At 36.3% G+C, this 19675-nt stretch overlaps 1 protein-coding gene across 1 annotated transcript in view; it reads right to left on the reverse strand.

Moving 5' to 3' along the window:
• Nucleotides 1-19675, reverse strand: part of DOCK2 (dedicator of cytokinesis 2) — a 186942-nt gene that overhangs the window by 56465 nt on the left and 110802 nt on the right. Inside the window, exons 28-29 of the mRNA XM_083798208.1 lie at nt 14651-14749; nt 12773-12867 (exon numbers count right to left, since the gene is read on the reverse strand). Coding sequence (XP_083654334.1) covers nt 12773-12867; nt 14651-14749 — 194 coding nt within the window. The remainder of the gene's footprint in view (nt 1-12772; nt 12868-14650; nt 14750-19675) is intronic.

The raw sequence follows: 19675 nt of genomic DNA on the forward strand, positions 1-19675 counted from the left end.
TTTTGCCAGTTGAATTAAGGGTCTGATCTGTGAAATGCTGAGTGTCATTAAATCACTTCAAGTTCAAGAAGCCTCATTTTGCTCAACACTGTTCTTCCAGGCTACCACCACTCTCTATAAACAACCTCTACATGCTCATGGAACTGCCCTGCCTATCCACCACAATTTCAGCTTATGTTGGTCTGAACAGGCTATCGTACTTTGCTTTTGGCCTCTTCTGTGGCTTAGTCTTATTCTGGGAAATGAGATTTCCTCAGCACACTGCCCCCCACTACCCACAAAAAACTAAACATATTCTTTGCTAATGCTTTACTCTCATGGGTACATTTATCTCTACAGAACTGCCTGATACTTGATAAAAACAGTTTAAGATTTTGCTTAAAAAGGAATTCTAAAAAGAATGGTCCACACACACACACAAAACACATAGCTAGGCAGAACACAGACACCTACATTGTATTCTGGTCTGCCAGCATAAACAGAACAGTAGGGGTATTATTCCAAGTAGAAAATTTGGGTCAAGGCCCTTTCACTGTCACATCTTTTCTCTAGAACTATATTGCTCTAGCTTCTCCTTTGATTTACAAAGTAAATTCTTGCCAACTCACATAATCAAGTTCTTAAGCTGCAACTGCTCACAGTTTTCCCTTCACTCGAAGTTTTCTGAGGGGGTATCCTCAGTCTTTGAGCTTATTTTTCCCTTTCCCATCTTCTGTGTTTTCACATCTTAATTCACCACCTAAATATCCTGTTTGGGCAGAACCTAGTATGGTGCTGATAATTTGTCTTACAATTAAAAAACCAAGACTTTGAGGTACTTTGCCTTTTAGCACAGAAATATAGTGCAAAATAGAGTAGAAATAATCATAATGACCTAAATGTGCATGAACTATACTAGTGCCAGTCTGCTTCATAATATGGATGTATTTTGTGTGTACCATATTATAAACTTTTTGTGAAGAGTTTGTGGTTTAATGTTTGCCATACATAAAAAGCCCGAAGGACACTTTACAAAAAGTATAAGATTGTACTTAATGTCCAGTAAAAATTACTGATCATATTATAAATACTGATAGAGTTCTATACAATATAATCCTATGTATGCTATTTTGTGTGAATACCTCTTTCTTTCTCACAGATATCTTTTATCTGACATACTGGAATTACACATTTTCAAAAAGCATGCAATACTTCCATGTTGTCAAGTTCCAAATACTTTTGTGCTTTTGTATTTTGCCTAGAGGATGAGTCTATTTCTGTCATTGTAAGGCAGTAGGTTTGAATTCTGTTCCTGGCTCCTGCCAATGCCATGCTGTACCTACCTCAGTGACTTGGTATTTATATGCTTCAGTTTCCCCCTTCAGAAGAAGGGCATATTAGTTAACTAGCCACAAGTGTGAAGTGAAACAGGTTCACTTCACATAAACACTGAGATTTTGATGAAAATGCAAAGTATAATTTTAATGAATATTGAAAAAAATATTCCTCTTTAAAGAACTAAACATTGCTCCAAGAGGAGAAAGGTAACTCATTTGACTGGAGAAATCATTCTCATTACATGATTATTCATAATGTCAGTTACGTATTATAACTGACATAACAGATAAGATACAGATAGAAAATAGACCATAAAAAGACTGGACCCCGGAACAGCTCAGGAAAATGTAGCACGTACTATCCAACTTCAGAAGAAATTATCTTGAAAAATCACTGAAAGGAATTATCTTGTCACAGTGCAACATAACTTACAGAATCACAGAATCATCTAGGTTGGAAGAGACCTCCAAGATCATCTAGTCCAACCTCTGCCCTAACACTAACAAGTCCTCCACTAAACCATATCACTAAGGGCTACATCTATATGTCTTTTGAAGACCTCCAGGGATGGTGACTCAACCACTTCCCTAGGCAGCTTATTCCAACGCCTAGCAACCCTTTCGGTAACAAAGTTTTTCCTAATATCCAACCTAAACCTCCCCTGGCACAACTTTAGCCCATTCCCCCTCGTCCTGTCACCAGGCACGTGGGAGAATAGACCAACCCCCACCTCTCTACAGCCTCCTTTAAGGTATCTGTAGAGTGCGATAAGGTCTCCCCTGAGCCTCCTCTTCTCCAGGCTGAACAACCCCAGCTCCCTCAGCCGCTCCTCTTAAGACTTGTTCTCCAGACCCCTCATCAGCTTCGTTGCCCTTCTCTGGACTCTCTCAAGCACCTCCATGTCCTTCTTGTAGTGAGGGGCCCAAAACTGAACACAGAACTCGAGGTGTGGCCTCACCAGAGCCGAGTACAGGGGGACAATCACTTCCCTAGCCCTGCTGGCCACACTGTTTCTTATGCAAGCCAGGATGCTGTTGGCCTTCTTGGCCACCTGAGCACACTGCTGGCTCATATTCAGCTGACTATCAACCAGTACTCCCAGGTCCTTCTCTGCCAGGCAGCTTTCTAACCACCCATCTCCCAGTCTGTAGCGCTGCTTGGGGTTGTTGCGCCCCAGGTGCAGGACCCAGCACTTGGCCTTGTTGAACTTCATGCAGTTGACCTCAGCCCATCGCTCCAGCCTATCCAGATCCTCCTGCAGAGCCTTCCTGCCCTCGAGCAGATCGACACACGCACCTAACTTGGTGTCATCTGCAATCTTACTGAGCGTGCACTCGATCCCCTCATCCAGATCATCGATAAAGATATTGAAGAGGACTGGCCCCAGTACTGAGCCCTGGGGGATTCCACTAGTGACCGGCCTCCAACTGGATTTAACTCCCTTCACCATGACTCTTTGGGCCCAGCTACCCAGCCAGTTTCTAACCCAACAAAGCATACACCAGTCCAAGCCACGAGCAGCCAGTTTCTCAAGGAGAATGCTGTGGGAAGCGGTGTCAAAAGCCTTACTGAGGTCAAGGTAGACCACATCCACAGCCTTTCCCTCATCCACTAAGCATGTCACTTTGTCATAGAAGGAGACCAGATTCATCAAGCAGGACCTGCCTTTCATAAACCCATGCTGACTGGGCCTGATCGCCTGCTTGCCCTGCAAGTGCTGCGTGGTGACACTCAAGATAGTCTGCTCCATGAGCTTCCCTGGCACTGAGGTCAAACTAACAGGCCTATAGTTTCCCAGGTCTACCCTCCGGCCCTTCTTGTAGATGGGCATCACGTTTGCTAGCCGCCAGTTGACTGGGACCTCCCCCGATAGCCAGGACTGCCGATAAATGATGGAAAGCAGCTTGGCCAGTTCTTCCGTCAGTTCTCTCAGCACCCTCGGGTGGATCCCATCTGGCCCCATCGATTTGTGTACATCTAAGTGCTGTAGCAAGTTGCCAACCTTGAATGTGGAGAAATCTGCTAACTTCTGCCTTCCAACTTTAGACTGATCAAAGGACAGGATTTTGGTTTCTCATACAGGTAATGCAATTAGATACTTTTTCTTATTAAACTTCTCTTGTTCACATTTACCACTAACTTTAATCACTACAAGGAGCTATAAATATGTTATTTCAGGTGCTCAATTATGAGAGACCTTCTCTGGTGTTACCTGAGTAATATGGAATTTATTTTCTCATTGGTTGAAATAATTTTGATCTAAAATTATTTAAATTCCTTTACCCACAGTCATTTCCATTATAATTTCTGCGTTTATAAGCATTTGTTATTCTAATTTACCAGCCTCTTAGGCCTGGAGATTTATGGATGATCTTCAAGGCCAAAGTCTCTGGGCTTAATTTAAATATACAAAGGCAAGGCTTTGGCTTAGAACAGCAAAAGGATCATCATGGTTCAGCTGCTGCTATGTCCTGTACCCTTCTCAATGTCTTACTGCTTCTACTTTCCTTTATTTTACTGGCAGAGAATTTGATTTCAAATTCTGACAAGCAGTATAAGAAGTCTTCATATTAAAGCCCAAAGAATAGAATCCTACACTACTGGATGTATATTCTAAATAAGGCTCAAACAGCACTGTAAAATATACTAACAATCTAAGACCAAAAAAGCTGAAAATGTGTAAGTCATGCTAAGACAAAGATTTTATTTCCAATTGTTTTCCAGATAAATTTAAACATAGGGACTGAAATGGAGAAAAGATGTAGTCACAAGCATTATGATGCTAATCAAAGTAGGATTCCAAGGTTATTCCTTAGAAGTAACTATTTAATAGTAATATAGGTCTGCACATTGTCTTTGCTTTTGAAGTGCAAATAGGGGTTAAACCTAAAAAATAGATCTGAAACTCCAAGTTATTTTTAGCAAACAAGTTAGAACTAGTGCACCAGCTCCTTATAGCATAAAACAAAGAAATGATTACAGTTAAATAAAAAAAAAAAAGTGAACTTTAGCAGACTTTATGCATGAAGGTAAAGCCACAGGAAACTGCATTAAGAAATTATTTTTAAGTAATGGCTCTCCACCGCAATCTATCAACTTAAATTGGCATTGCTGTTCTTCAGTGGCTTTGCCAAAGACGCCTTTCTCTGCATCTAGCTTCAGAACACTGTGGCCAAGATAATTACAAACAGTAGTCTAATATCCCTTCCTATTTAAAACCATGAATAGCCATGTAAATAGAGCTTGGTGTTGCAAAAATGCTGAGCACTCAGTAGCTCTCCTCTACTGCTCACAGTTTAAACAATGCTCTCTTCACATAGCCCTGCACATACAATTTTCTGAGTAGCCAAACTAAATAAAAGAAATAAAATTCTGGGCCCACAAAATTTTATGAAAGACCAAAACCATGAGTGCACCTTTCCTCTGACTCTCACACATGAATCCTTCCTAAAGCAATAGTCCAAGAGCAGTGAGATGTTTTCTCAAGTTCACACAATACAGCATAAAATTTGGAAGTTCATCGTTTCAACTTTGAGAAAAGTAATCCAAATACTGAGGTGAAGACTGAATTCAGTCATCTAGTTATCTATGAACATGAACTCAAACTCATGTTCACTATGTCTTCTAAAGGTATGATTACACTGCAATGACATCTGCAAAGAATTAATCGAATATGGACTTTTACTGGATAATAAGAAAAAAAAGAAACAAGCTTGAAAAGAACATTATTTCCTGTGTTGTGAAAGCTCTTACTCCAAGAAACCTTTAAAAATTTGGATTTTTAATAACATATCTGAAAAACAATGAAGACACAAAAAGGCTTTAAAATTCAATTCTTCTTCCCTATGTACTTTTCCTTCAGAGAACGTGGCCCACAATTAAAGACAGGAGGAGCTGCATTAAATTTAGTTTGGCAAGTTTGTTTTTGTAATCACCAAAGGCCGATCAATCAGCACTTTCATTAGTGAACCTTCTACTTGAGCATGAAAGAATATGAGAGTTCTTTCAAAGCCTAGGAGATGCATCAACTATTATTTTGAAGGTCTATTCTGAGCTGTGACAGGCATGGTCTTGCTAGTATGCCAATTAAATTAAGACTAGAGTAGAAATAGAGCCAAAATAATGCTTCCATATCGTTTATGTTGACTTGATAGGAGCATCCTCATGCTTTGCAGAGGACACCTGATAGAGATTTTTTTTTAACATGAAGCAGGCACAAAGGAGAAGCAGCTACTAAAGTCAACTGATTCTCTTGTGGGCCTCTGTCATCTTTCCTCTTCTTGCGTGTAGAGCTACAAAAGATGGCATGTGAAATTACGGAGACTTGCAAAGCAGGTCAGATCCAATCTCAAATGCTGATCATTATCAATGGCTGAAACAATGACCAGCAATTATAAACTGAAGATATTAAGATACACCTGAAGATACACCTGAAGATATTAAGTACACAGAGAGAGCAGGCAATCAATCAATGTGACAGGCAAGATTAAAAACACACATTTACTATTTCAGTGACCAAAACAGCAGGGGAAAGACTGAGAAAACAGGTGAAAAGATAATGGCTAAATAACAAAAAATCTTTACAAATTAACCACAGAAATAATTTCCTAATAAACTGGCACACTATCATTAATTTAGAAATGAAGGGCAATGCAAAACAGAAGCACTACTTAAAAACCTTGTAGCCATGTGAAATCTTGTTATTAAGAGCATCATAATGTCAACACTTAAGAAGCAATTCACTTCCATGGTAACTGGAAAAATATGACCACTGGTGCAAAGAAAATAGTATAATTTAATCATATTTCTCCCTTTGTTTCAATTCGGTATTACTACAGACTGAAGCAGAATTTTTGTACCATTCAGACTGAACGAAAATTGCTTTTTTAGTAGAATTTTCCTAAATGCTTATTTCGATGTATGACAAGACTCTATGCAAACAGCATGGTCAGAAAACAACTGCTTAGAAGTAACTATTATCCAGCTTCTCCTGTCTCAGTTAAAACTTGTTTTGTACAATTCAATTTCTTTATTAGTAGGGTGCTTATTATTTGAAAATTTACCTTGAATAGCTAAGCCAAGCATACAAAACCACTACATGCTACGAAATATCAGTGGTATTTTGACAGTCATACAAAAGCAACACCTAGACAAAGACAAGAATGAGCAATTGCTTTGCTGCTATACAACCAAATGCAAAACATGACAGTTTCCATTTGAGATCTCTTTATTTTGCTAGCAATCTGTTTATATGCAGCTCTTAATTCAGCATCTACTAACAGCATGTTTTAAAAACTGCTTATCTCCCATTTAGGATACAAAATAATTTTTTGAAACTGTATATTATGTACACACCCATGCAGAACTCTTTTGAAAATGTGATCTTTAGTATGCTTTCAAGAAACATCAAAGCTGGAGAACCAAGTGAATAAAAAGCTGGCATAATGCTCCTTGGTATAAGTAACGTATTTGGAAAAGCATTCTCAGTAATTTTTCTTATCCTATGAGTATCTTTTCACTTGAGTCTGCTCTCCTTTTTCATGCACTACAGCTAATTGTTTTCAGAGTGGAAATATCTTGATTAAAAATAAAATAAAATGCACATGTCTTTGGTGCTATATCAAGTCTGGGAATAAGATACAAAGTCAGAACCATACGTGACTTAACATGGTTGCTTCAGAATGCCATACACTAATAAATACTGTCATATTTATTTTCCCTCTGCTAACACTAATTTACCCTTACTGCAATATTTCTAGATATCATTTAGTCCTCATTTTTATGTATCTAAGACTTGTGCAGAGGTGATAGTTTGATAAACAAATTTACAGGAAGAAATACTTCTATTATTTAAACGTCAAAGGATTAAAATTGCACTATTACATTAAAGTAATGGATAACGCTGTGGATAGCCAGTGCATAATACTAACTGGGCTTTTTTTTCTTGTTGTTATTTTGTTGGTTTTTAAAGCAGTATCATTCAGACTCTGTATTTTATTTATGATCTCAACAAAACATTTTAAAGGTTAAAAAAAAGTATTTGGGCTTTGCTTTTTCTTTTCCCCATTAAATAAATTTTCTGTATTTGAAATAAATTCTCTCCACTTGTATTATTTTATAACGGTATATGTACTTTTGTTTTTTTCAGACATTCTTATTGAAAATACTTAGCAAGTAAACACATTCAATATAGTATTTTTATTATTTTTTTTTTTTTTAACTTCCAGGGAAGCCTGGCTTTTTCTGAACATAAGAATACAAACTGTAATTACAGACAAATATGCATCTCCCTTTTGTTTAAGTGTTACTTACTTGAGTTTACTACTTCACAACTGAAACTGTATCAATACAGAGGTAGTAGTTGGTAGACCCAACAGATTGTGTCTTAAAAAGATCATTATGCACTAAATTCATAATACACCAACAGGGTTATTTTGTGATGTAGCTTTCAAAAATACAAGATAGCTGTTCAAAATAATGTTACATATATGCAGTTGTCTCATATTTAATTTCCTAGAAATATCTTCAGATATGAAGCATTGACTGAAGTTACTTGTCAGAAAAGAGAGCGTGGAAAGATTGCTCTATAGCTTCTACACCTGATGAAAATTATGGGTACTGAATTTTTCTTGGTACCTTATTTATTTATGATAACAGGCTACATTACAAAGATCCTTAGAGACATGCAAGTCAAAGGTGTCTCTGGAATAATAAGTTTATCTTGCTGAATTTCTGAAAACACCGCATTAACAAGTTCTTCTGAGTTGGGTTGTTCTCCTCGCTGAGATTTTCACTTGTAATTCTGAAGAACTTACACTCTACAAGCATGAGCATCCTAGGAATCAGACCCAAGAAAGATGCGCCACTTTGCAGTGGGAGGGGGAAAAGGATGACTCACAGCATATTTTCGCTCTATGTTTTAGATGAAAGACTAAATGACTACCATCAAACGTAATAAACACCTAATGTGTACTGTGACCAGGATATGCAATAGCCTGTCTTGCTGTAGTCAAGATGGCCTTGGATGATCTGCTGCAGTCACCACATAATTGTTTAGATGCTCAGTAAGCAGACAATTCCATAACATAGCTAACTAAGGGCAACATACAGTTAGTGTGAGTAAACATACTGTAGTATTAGGTGTTAGGAAGATGCAAGTGATTGAAATGTAGGGTTACATCAGGCAGAACCAGACTTAATCACACATGGTTGTAAGAGGTGTTCTGTTTATAAGACAGCAAAGCACTAAATGGCTCAGTCAGACACATCAGCTGCAGCTGGAACTCTAACTCTCCATGGAAGTAAGCTTACAATCCACAGTGAAACAACTGCCTCTTCTCTTTATCTGCCTTATTCAATTTTCCTAGGCAAATCTTATTCCATTTGCTCTATTAAAGTACTGACTTTTGTGAGAACTTGGAAAGAAAAGTAGGAAACATAGTTGCCTAGATTTAATGGAAAGGAAATACAAATCCATGAATCTGGAAACACTCTGCACCAAATATCCAATGTAGAAGAACAATAAATTAATAAATAAAATGTTCTACCTCTGAAAGGACCATTACATACACATTATATATACGCACACACAGAGGGGAAATTTTATTTCAGCACAGACATTTTTAGTCTCATAGCAGAAACAAACCCTTTAAGTGCACATCTTATCACTAATCATGATTAAAATGACGACTGAACAGTAAAAGCCACCTGAACCTGTTATGTTTCATATACCTTCCTGTGCATGCATGCACTAAGGGATATTTTCATTAGACGTTTATACTTGTTGCTTAGAATACTTTTTCATGTATTTAATTTACAAAGTTATGCAATATGCCATAAGCATGTGTGAAAATGCCTTCTGACTGACCCCCTGAAAATTCAAACACCTGATAAAAACAAATGCATTTCTGTCAAGCCTGCTTAGGCTAGCCAAATGTTTCCCAAGGAAAATGAGACCAAAAGAAAGAAAAAAAATTACTTGTACACAATAGATCAGCCTTTCAAATTCTGTCTTATTTGCTCAGGATAAACTGCAATGCTGTCATCCATCTTTAGTTACATAAATCAATCTTAACTCCTAATGCATGTCTGAAAACAAGGGCAAAAACTAACCTGAAGTGCTTGCATTTTTTTCTCTCTTAGGAATAAATAAATAAACGCCCCTTTTTATTCTCTGCAAGACAAACAATGAGCCAGGCAATGTTTCATGCCAACTGTTGAAACATATCTGTATAGAATAAATCAGAGTTTTCCTCTAAGAATAGAATCACTTCCTATTAATAATCAATAAAGTAAAATTAAGGATTTTTTTTCCTATTTTGATACGTAATTTGATATTCTCTATTTAAAAATCCCATCACAATTGTCAGAGACTGAACCAAGTCTCAGACTGAACTCCAGCACTAGCTGGAGTAAAGAATAAAGCACAGTCTTATCAACTGGAGTTGTTTCCCTGGTGTAGAGTCAGTTCCACTAGTGCCTGTGAAGTCACAATATCCACTGACATCAATACCAGTAACAGTAGCAAATATTTCTAAAATGGGAAAATAAGAAAAGCTTCCCTTTCCACCGACAGATAGATGGAAGACCGTGTTCGCAGCAGCAATATACAGTTTGTAGCATCCTTCCCATGAGTATTTAAATTAAACTTGGTTGAAAAAGGCATGTTCCCATACTTCCTGCAACAGCATTCAGTATCCCTTCTTTCCCAAACCGTTCTGTCATTCTTGAAAAACATTCTTAAATTGTGAATACCAGCTCACGTTTTTTTTCTTCGTAATGTCTAAAAGAAAACGCAGTCCAACAGCTACTAAACTTGTTGCATGCAGTTGTTACTTAAAGGTTGTGCTTGCAACTTTACAAATACCGTCTCCTCATAAAGCACAAAGCAACTTTTTTCTTTTTTTGGTGATTCACAGGTCAATACTATAACCAGCTACTTACTCTGAGAAGACTTTTTCTATTCAAAGATACTGTTGTTGAGAAATATGCATACGTATAGTGTGGAATTTTATTTTATTTTTACTTTTTCAGAAGTCATGTTTAACTAAGCCATTCACCAATGTTACAAAAAAAAAAAAGAGGTCTGAAATCCCTACTTTCCATTTCTTAAAATGTTACCCTGTGCTAGGTGAAGAACTGGAACTTTTTCTGCCTCATTCTGCAGGTTGGCCAGGACCTAATGATATAACATATAGTTGCTGGCAGTCTGACGAATGGTGAGATACCTGGGGTTGCAGGTGGCACTGATTTGAAGCTATAATGAGGTTTTCCTGAACTAATAGTGCCACTACAACATATGAGCTACATGAGATCCAGGTCTTGAGGGTGTTACCAAGCAGTTCATCTGCAAAGAAGCAGCTATTTTTAGTATGTATAATGAAAGAAAATCAACAATATTTCCAGCTGTTTTGCCATATACCGTCAGTGCTAAAAACTTTTCAAGTTAGACTTAAAATGGTCTAGGGATCACTTGACTCTGACTTAGGTCTGAAAACAATCATACCCACAGGAAATGAAAACATATTTTATAAAAAGCTTAACTACTGGTGTTAGAAAATATCCTATGCTTGTCTCACATTGAGTTTTTCAGCAAATAGGGTCCAACCTTAAGATGCACTGGTGAAAAAGTCCTGTAGAATTTTATTTTCAGTCTACCTAAAGTAGACTAAAATACCTAAGTATAATGTTGACAAGATTCAAAAAACAAATCAAATCGACACAGAAACAATGGATATGCTTACGAAACCACTTCAGACTGGACTCTAACCAAAACTGATTCAATGCAGTAATTATGATATAATCAAGTATTTTCAAACTCAATCTGAGCAATTACCATTTCAAAGCCCGGAGGAACGGAAGGGATGTGAATGTTTCAGTTGCTAACTGCCCTAACCATTTCTTTTACTCAGTGAATCTCAGATCCTATGCAGTTCAGGAAGACAATGAGGTATGGGTACTTCCTGGGAGGAATGATGTGCCTCTAAATTAAAATTATGAATACCTAAGAGACAAAGTGGACTATACAGTTTTACATAAACCAGGAAAAGCATTTCCCCACAAAGCCATGTACCTAGGAATTACCGCTTTTAGTAAGCTGATAGCCAATCATCTATGTACCACAAGTGGAATAAAGTGCACATACAAGCAGCAGCAACTAGGAAGAAGTGTGCAGTAAGCAACCCTCATTAGAACAAAAGTTAATTAAATTGACCATGAAGGATCACAAAAATAACTCAGCTATTATATCAGGTATTATGACCTCAGTGAGGATTTTACTATTTCCCAAAGTGTTCTGCCCCATCTAGCATGACATGAAAAAGAGTGTTCTTCCCAACTTATTGTTAATGGAAGAAAAGAGGAAAAGTAAATTAAAAAAACAAAACAAAACAAAACAAACAAACTGTTTCCTCTCTGTTAAAGTACTCTGTTGATTCTCAGTTGCTAATAGAACACTCCAACATCAGTGGGCCTCTGCCTCACTTTGGGAATTGGCTTTGGCCAATTAAGAGGCTTTGGGAATAACAATGTGCCTTGAGAGCAAACAGCACATCATTTAAAATAATAATAATTTAAAGGAATATGCAATAAACCATTCCAATGTTTGATACACAGGATCGACCAACATTCTGATGATCAAACAATGCTTGGTTTATCCCACTATCATTTATGACAACACCAAATCAGACGGATTATAGCCACAGGTTAAGGTGTACAATCTACATGGTTTAAGATATTTTTCCTTTAGTTAATTTTATTATATTGGAGTTCTCAAAGATACCTTATTAATAGCAATTTCTCATAGAGTAAATAGTAGGAAGTATGATAGATTTGATTATACAAGCTTCTGCTTAGATGACAACTTGATCTACGTGGGTAATGTATCTGTTTGAAGTAATCAATCAAAATGAAGCCCCAGATGATATACAGGATAGCAATACACTTCCTCAAAAAGCATCTTGGACCCAAACTTCCCCTACAAATATAGAGGTGCCCTCAAAGACCTGGTCTTTATAATCTTTTCAGCAATCCAACAGACCATATCAGCTCAGGGAAAAAAAGAAAAAGAAAAGTGGCTTGCTAGCTCTTGCATCACAATGAACTCACTAAGGACATGCTAAACTATGCTGAAATGGTACAATTAAGATTTAACTGGCCTTTTACAGTTTGGCTTCTGTTGACTGTCACTGACCGTACAGACCAAGTATGTACTTCCACTTCAATGTTACTTATTTTTTTCTATGTTATAACTGGACTTGGAGCACAGGCAGCTAGCTATTTAATGTATCGTCAGTAAATTATTTCGGATGTTGACCTCTTCTTGACATTCACCAAATTGGAATGGTATTATCTTAGTTGGAATGGCAAAACTTTACTTTTTTTCAGAAGATATGAAACAAGTTCACTTTTCAGAAGCACACAGAACGCAAGCACTGATCTTCCAGCCCCACTTTACCTGTTCTGCACCATGCTCATTGCTATCCAGTCTGAAGGGTAAACATTCTTTCCAATGAGATCTTTGAACATTATGAATGTTTCCATCAAGAAGTCCTAGAACAACAAAATACAGTAAATAAACTTTGTGTTACACAGTCACGTAAGTGTTCCTGCCACAATTAAAGAACTAAGAGGGAGGGCTTCACTCTGTTCCCAGTGAAGTTAATGGAAACAAATCCCGCTGATACCAGTAAACCCAGGGCTGGAACTGAAGTCCTGCGAAAGAGCAGCCCCGGAATCAAAATGAAAGCTAAAAGTTGTTACATTGGGCTCTTACGAAAAGATATGCCATAAATGAATGGAAATAAAAAGTTACAGTACTATATATACTATATAGTAAAGCTGCTGAATTGTTTATTATTTAGCCAGTCTCATAATGCAGGACAAATTAACAGATCTGAAAAACAACACAGTTTTTTACTTAGTCCATTTAGTCTAATTTTAGTATTCTAAATAAAAAATTGAAGGCACAGACAGAAAATCCTCAAAAAAATATTTTTCCAACAAGTATTTAGAGATTCCAATATATTGTACATAAATAAAATGAACATCATCATTCAAGCTCTATTTCATTTCTATTTTCTTTTCTATTTTATATTTTCATTTCTATAGTGCATATATGCAGTTTTACCCCTGAATTTCTGAGCAAGTCAGCTAAAAATCTGAGGCTAGCCAGATGAAATGTCATCATCTATTACCAAAACCTCACAAGCAGTTCTCTGCAACGTTTGTACTTTGTCAAATTACTTAGAGAAACAAGTGAACAATAGCATGACAACAACATGTCAACACCATGATTTGAAAACCAGTCTTTATCTTCACTGACATATACTTATGCTCCTGAGAAAAAATGAGAAGACAACAAATTGATGCCTTTATAAACAGAGAAAAAAAGAGGCTTTTTTTTTTTTTTTTAATGTGCTCTGCAGAGCTGTTCAAGCTGATGAAGTATTACTACACTTGACAGACTTCATTAGAATTTCTAGATATTATCTAGGACCAAGTACCTCAAGTACCTAAACTGCTTGGAAGCTGAAGTTATTTTAAAATACTCATGTTTTCAAGTAAACTCAGGCACATGAAGAATTGCAAAATCTAGCCACGATTTGATCTGCTAGAATTTCAGTTATGGCACAACACTGACTATAACAAAGAAAGGAAAGTGGACAAATCTTGCCAACTGAAAGTATTAGTTCCACGGAGAACCGATAGATCATGTAAACAAAATCTTAGCCAATACCTAGACTTATTTTGGACTTATGTCAGGAGTATAAATAAAGGGAAAAAGGTCTCCTGAAACCAGTGACCAATGGTACAAAACAGAAATGCACACCAAATATCATTAATTTATGCCAGGAACAACCAATATAAAAAGTTGCATTTAATTGCATTTAGCACACAACATTATCTTGAACAACAGTGGAAAGTGGAACTAGATCACGATGTGCAAAATGTGGATGGAGGGTTTGAGTAGTTGGAGATTGCTTTACTGCTGTTTTTTGTTGTCGGTGGTGGTGTATTTTTTTGTTGTTGTTGTTGTTTCTCCTCAAAACAGAGTGAAACAAAGATCTCATTACTTAATGCTTGATTATTAAATTACCTCCTAAGTGCTATGAACAACGATAGTGACATATCTTTCCGAATTTCTGATGTTAGTATTGTCCAAAGACACCATTAGAAGAGGGAGGCAATAAAATGATGGAGAGGCAGAAAATGTACAGAAACGGACTTCATGCTACGAAGAATCAGGCAAGATAGTTCAAAACAACACTTTATTTTTCATAGCTAATAAAATACTTCTAATTATTTATCATTTCCATGTTTGTTTTGTACTCACCACTAGTTCTGAACTTGTCTGAAAAGTTTCAATGTAAACTGAGTAATGCTGGTTGTTCATCTGGTTTAAGATTGCTGTCATGCATGCAACAAAATGACTCTGAAAAAAAAAAACAGAAAAAAATCAATAGAAAGATAACACACATCTAGATTAATTAAGATATTGCATTGCATTCTTTCTAAATTAGACCTATTCTAAATGTCTAATAATTATTTTTTAAGCATATTAAAATAATATCAAATGAAAACTTTCACAAGCCCAGATGTGAAACATAGTAAGAACTCAGAGAGGGTAATTCAAAAGCTACCCTGGCAATAGGCTCTGGAGAAAAAATCTGCACCATTTATGAAAAGCACATGGAAGCACACAGTCTGCAACCAGAAAACTTTTTATATAAAATACACCTCAGTATTACTCTAAGACTCTTAAAAGGCAATTGATATTTCCTAGGATTCTTCCATTAGGAATTCATAGGAAGAAAAAATATATTTGATCAAAACTTTCTAATCATCCTAGAAACAGAGGCTATGGTATTTTACAAGAAGAAATAGTGCATGAAAGGATATATTTTACAGATGTTTAAGTAACTACTACAGAACTCTATAAAAAAAAGAACTTTTATAAATACTATTACTTTCATCTCTCAAAACTCCAAACTTCCTCAAAAGGAAATACTTTTTTCTCAATTCCTAAAGATGAAGTGCTGCAAGACGTAAAATTATCTATAAGCCTAGGTTTTCACTGCCTTTGACTGAGACTCAGAAAGATACTTCTCATCTCTCAGTAGTAGCAGGCTTAACTATTGTTAGTATACCTCTAAGACAGAAAAGAATCCTCCTTATTGATGCCTTTTAATTGCCTGAATTCTTGTTTTAAATCGAACCTGCATTCATTATATTAAAAGAAGAGAATATGAAGGAGATGATCATACAAAATAATTTTCTAGCTTGATTTGAAACTTCTCATCATGCTTGTTTAGGATTGCTAGAGGTGACTCCCCAGTCCCTCTGACCAGAAGCTTATTTCCCCTTGTTACTAATCAGATTCTCTGTTTAACTCTGATTCACTTTACACTTCTGTTATGCCAGAAAGGCAACACAGGCACACATTACCAAAGTATCAGCTGGAGTTTGCCGTCCCCGACCATTTTGTCTACCACTTAAAGGGAAGCCTTCTTTAACTTCGGGTTGTGGCCACTAGAGGTCTTTTAGTTTCGTATGTTAGCTGCTGTTCAGTTTGTACTGCCTTTTTATTTTTTTTATTTATTCCTACGTGAGCAGACCCAGTACACTTCTGGCATACAGTGAAAATTACAATATAAAGGACCTATTATACCTTCTTCTGGAGTAACATTAGTGCTACTAAGAGGCTTGCCTACTTTGTAAGACTAGGAAGACACATTTTCTGCAGGTAAAGCCAAAGATTTCAGGTAAGGTATCATGTGTTCTCGGGTAATGATGCTTTTTTAAAAAGAAATGCTGATTTTCCTGCTGTAGTAGTTCACTTTTACAGTGATGGGCTAGAGAAGTGTTTTCTGTGATGTTGAATGTGAAGCTGGAAGTAATAATGAATGAATTTCAAAGGATTCAATATTGAAACTGTGTGTTTTTCCTTCTGATGTCTTGATTTTGAAAAAAAAATTACTGACAGAAGTTAGAGAATATTATACATGAAAAACAGCTTGTATTTTTAGTAGTTAAACATATGCCAGAAAATGCCTTTCTGCACTAATATAAAATAATCACTTCTTGAAATAAGTAGCATTTCTTTGCAAGCATTAAATAGACCTTTTATGTTGCTTAAAGGCATAAAGACTTTAAGAAGGTTATTTTTTTTTATTGTTGAAACCAACTTTTAAAATGTGTCTAGCTATATCTGTTCTTATGGTACAGCATGAATGCCTATTCTTAGGAACCATATATTGTCATTTTAAAATTACCAGATGATTGATTGATTACTGAAGAGAGCCATAAACAAAGATCACATATGCCACCTTGCAACAAAACTATCGAATTCATCTTAGTGTGACTGAATGATAAATAAATAAATAAATAAAGGTATCAGTAAAGCTGGTTTGCTACAAAAACTTCCTCCATCATTTCCATGCAGCTGTCAAGCAGGGAAATACACCAATACCATTTGATCTCTAATAATTTTCTTGTCTGCAGTCTTAACTACTAGAAATTAACTGCTAGCTCCTTCATAGGTTAAAGCTTGCCCCTCCCCTCCTAATCCCCAAACACCAGCAATTCACTCCTCAGATGCAGCCTCAGATCATTCAAGTACCCATGCTGTCTCAGCATCACCATTATCACTGCTAGAACTTCAGTGTCATTTAGGACTGTGGAGAGCTGTGATCAAATCTGCAAATCTCTATGTATTCATTTAAATTCTCCCATGCTGTTTAATTCTCCTACTAGAATATGCAAAGAACATGAACTGCTTGAAAATACAGTAAGTTCTGCACAAGAACTACTTATTACACTTTGAATGCAGGCTGCATGCTCGCTAGACAGACAGAGGAAATTCAGAACCAAGCACTACCTGCAAATACAATAGTCTAATGCTTAGGATTCAAAAAAGTATTTCATTTAATCAAGCATTGTGTATAGTGATTGAATAGTATAAAAAAGGCTGCAGCAAACAAGATGAACTTCAAGTAGAATCCCAACAAGTCATTTCAGCTGTATTGAGGATTTATCTCATGAATTAGAGCAGAGAGGCTGATTAAAACTAGGTCAAACATATATAAAAAAAAGTATGTAAGTAAACATTCAACTGATGAGAGAATACTCACAGAAAAATTATCAGATATAACTTTGGAATACATTGGATCAATTCAAAGAGATGCAAAAAAATGTATGTTTTCCAATTTTAAAACCTTCACACACATTTAAATACAAAAGAATCCAGGAACAGAAGCAGCACTGAATTGTACTTCTTGAATTAACCGATTTGCTGATATCCTTTCAAAACATGGGTAAAGAACAAACAAAATAAATGGTACGAACATTACAATTCTATCAGGAGCAGGAGCACAGAGTAAATGGAAAGTCAGATGAAAATGAAACAGGGAAGGAAATGTCTCAGGAACTATTCGAACTCCCCATCCATTAAAAAAAAAAAAGCCAACCACATAATTCATATAAAATTTTAATGAACTATAACGAAGGCTTCCTTTAGTATAAGCATTGCAAAATATTGGCTAAAGCAAAAAGAAAAAAACATCTGTTATTCAAGTGGACATTAGCTGTGGATGCAACATATACAGGAAAATAAGCAACTGAAAAATATTAGGGTCATATGGGTAAGACAACAAACTTCAACACCTAGCAACTAAATCCCAGCATACTTTATAATAGCAAATGGTGACAGGTTGCTGTAGTAACTTCAAATAATACCAGCACCACAAGAATAAATAAAGCAAATGCACTGGAAAACCAAACAGCAACAGAAATAATGTAGAATGAAGTTACACTTCGGTACTCATATGGTAGAAACATTTCAGTGGCTGTTCTTTGAGTAATTTTCATGCAGCGGTACTTCCGGAATGACTAAGAAGGATATTTATTTCATATAGTTACTTAAATAACATTTATCCTCATTAACAGAGAGCTTTACCAACACAGAGCACTAGTGTAAATACGTAACACTATGTACATCATTACAAAGTAAACAAATTGCAAACGTCGATAATTTCTAATAATTCAAGCACTTCTGATGCCCAAAGACATTGTAATTATATTTAAATCCCCCTTTTTAACACAAAAACGGATGTTCTAAATGCTCGTTTAGCTTGTTCTACTGTTTTCTTTACATTCATATGCTTTAGCCAGAAGCATATGTAACTGGATAAGTTAGTAGGTTACCAGACTGAGAAACACAGGCAAATTTTGTAACGCAATGAAATCATAATAGCAGCTGCTGTATAAGATTTAAAGATAATCTGCCAGCCAGAGAATCAAGGCAATTTCAAAATTATTTCATTTAAGACTTTCTTAAACATAGATAAAAGCAGTAAGACAAAGTTTTATGGTATGACATACAAGCAGCATGTTGTTTTTAGAATGTATCCTTTGGTGCCTTTTTTTTTTTTTTTAAATAAAATAAAACAAACCTTTGTGTTCATTTCCCAACAATATTAAAAATAAAATTCTCTACAGTGCTTTTACTGCTGCTGCATTTTGTTGCCATAAATCCATCCCAGAATTTCTACAGTCCATGGCTAGGATGAAGACTGTAAATGACTGAACCTTTTCATACGTCTGTGCTTGAACACGGTTGTGCAATTTCCTACTTTTCCCAGAACATTAACATTGTGTTCACCTTTGAGGTGTACATGCAAATAAATCATGGATAATAATATTTGGTACAGAGTGAGAAGTCAATTATTTCTAATGAACAATCATTCCATGAAAACTGTACTAGCTTTTGCAGAACACAAAGTACTCATAACATCAGCTGTTTCACCTTCTCGCTTAAGCACTGCTGTCCGCACTCCCAATCTCAGCTCTGCTGCATCAGGTAAAGTCTTTCAACCTAACCTTCAGGGATCTATGCAGCTTCATGCTGCATGTCTTCCCTCCCCTTCTGCTACCCGCTAATTGCTCTATCACAATTACTTCTAGCTAGTTTTCAGATTGTTCTTGCAGGCCAGAAAAACCTTCTTCCCACTCTGGTACGTAAGATATCCACTGACAATCCTGAATTTTCCTGTGCTGTCAACACTGCTTATTTCACTAAGTTCTTATTCTAAGTGCTACTCTATTTCCTTGATTCCATTACTCCAGATGGTCAATCGAGTTGGCAAAACATGGCTTGTCCTGCCAACTGTCCCAGTACACTCATTTCCATGGTAAAGAGGATGCAGTCAGCATTCCACAGAAACATCTAAAGCATAGAGAGTAAGATTAAAAATATGATGCTTTTTTTTTTTTTTCACCCCACCCTCCAGTCATAACTTGTTTCTTTATTGTACTAAAGTTTGGCCACTCTCTTGCAGGTAAAAGCTCTGTAAACTGATAT

Source organism: Anser anser (genome assembly GCF_964211835.1).
Source record: "Anser anser genome assembly, chromosome: 14".
Taxonomy (NCBI): Eukaryota; Metazoa; Chordata; class Aves; order Anseriformes; family Anatidae; genus Anser; species Anser anser.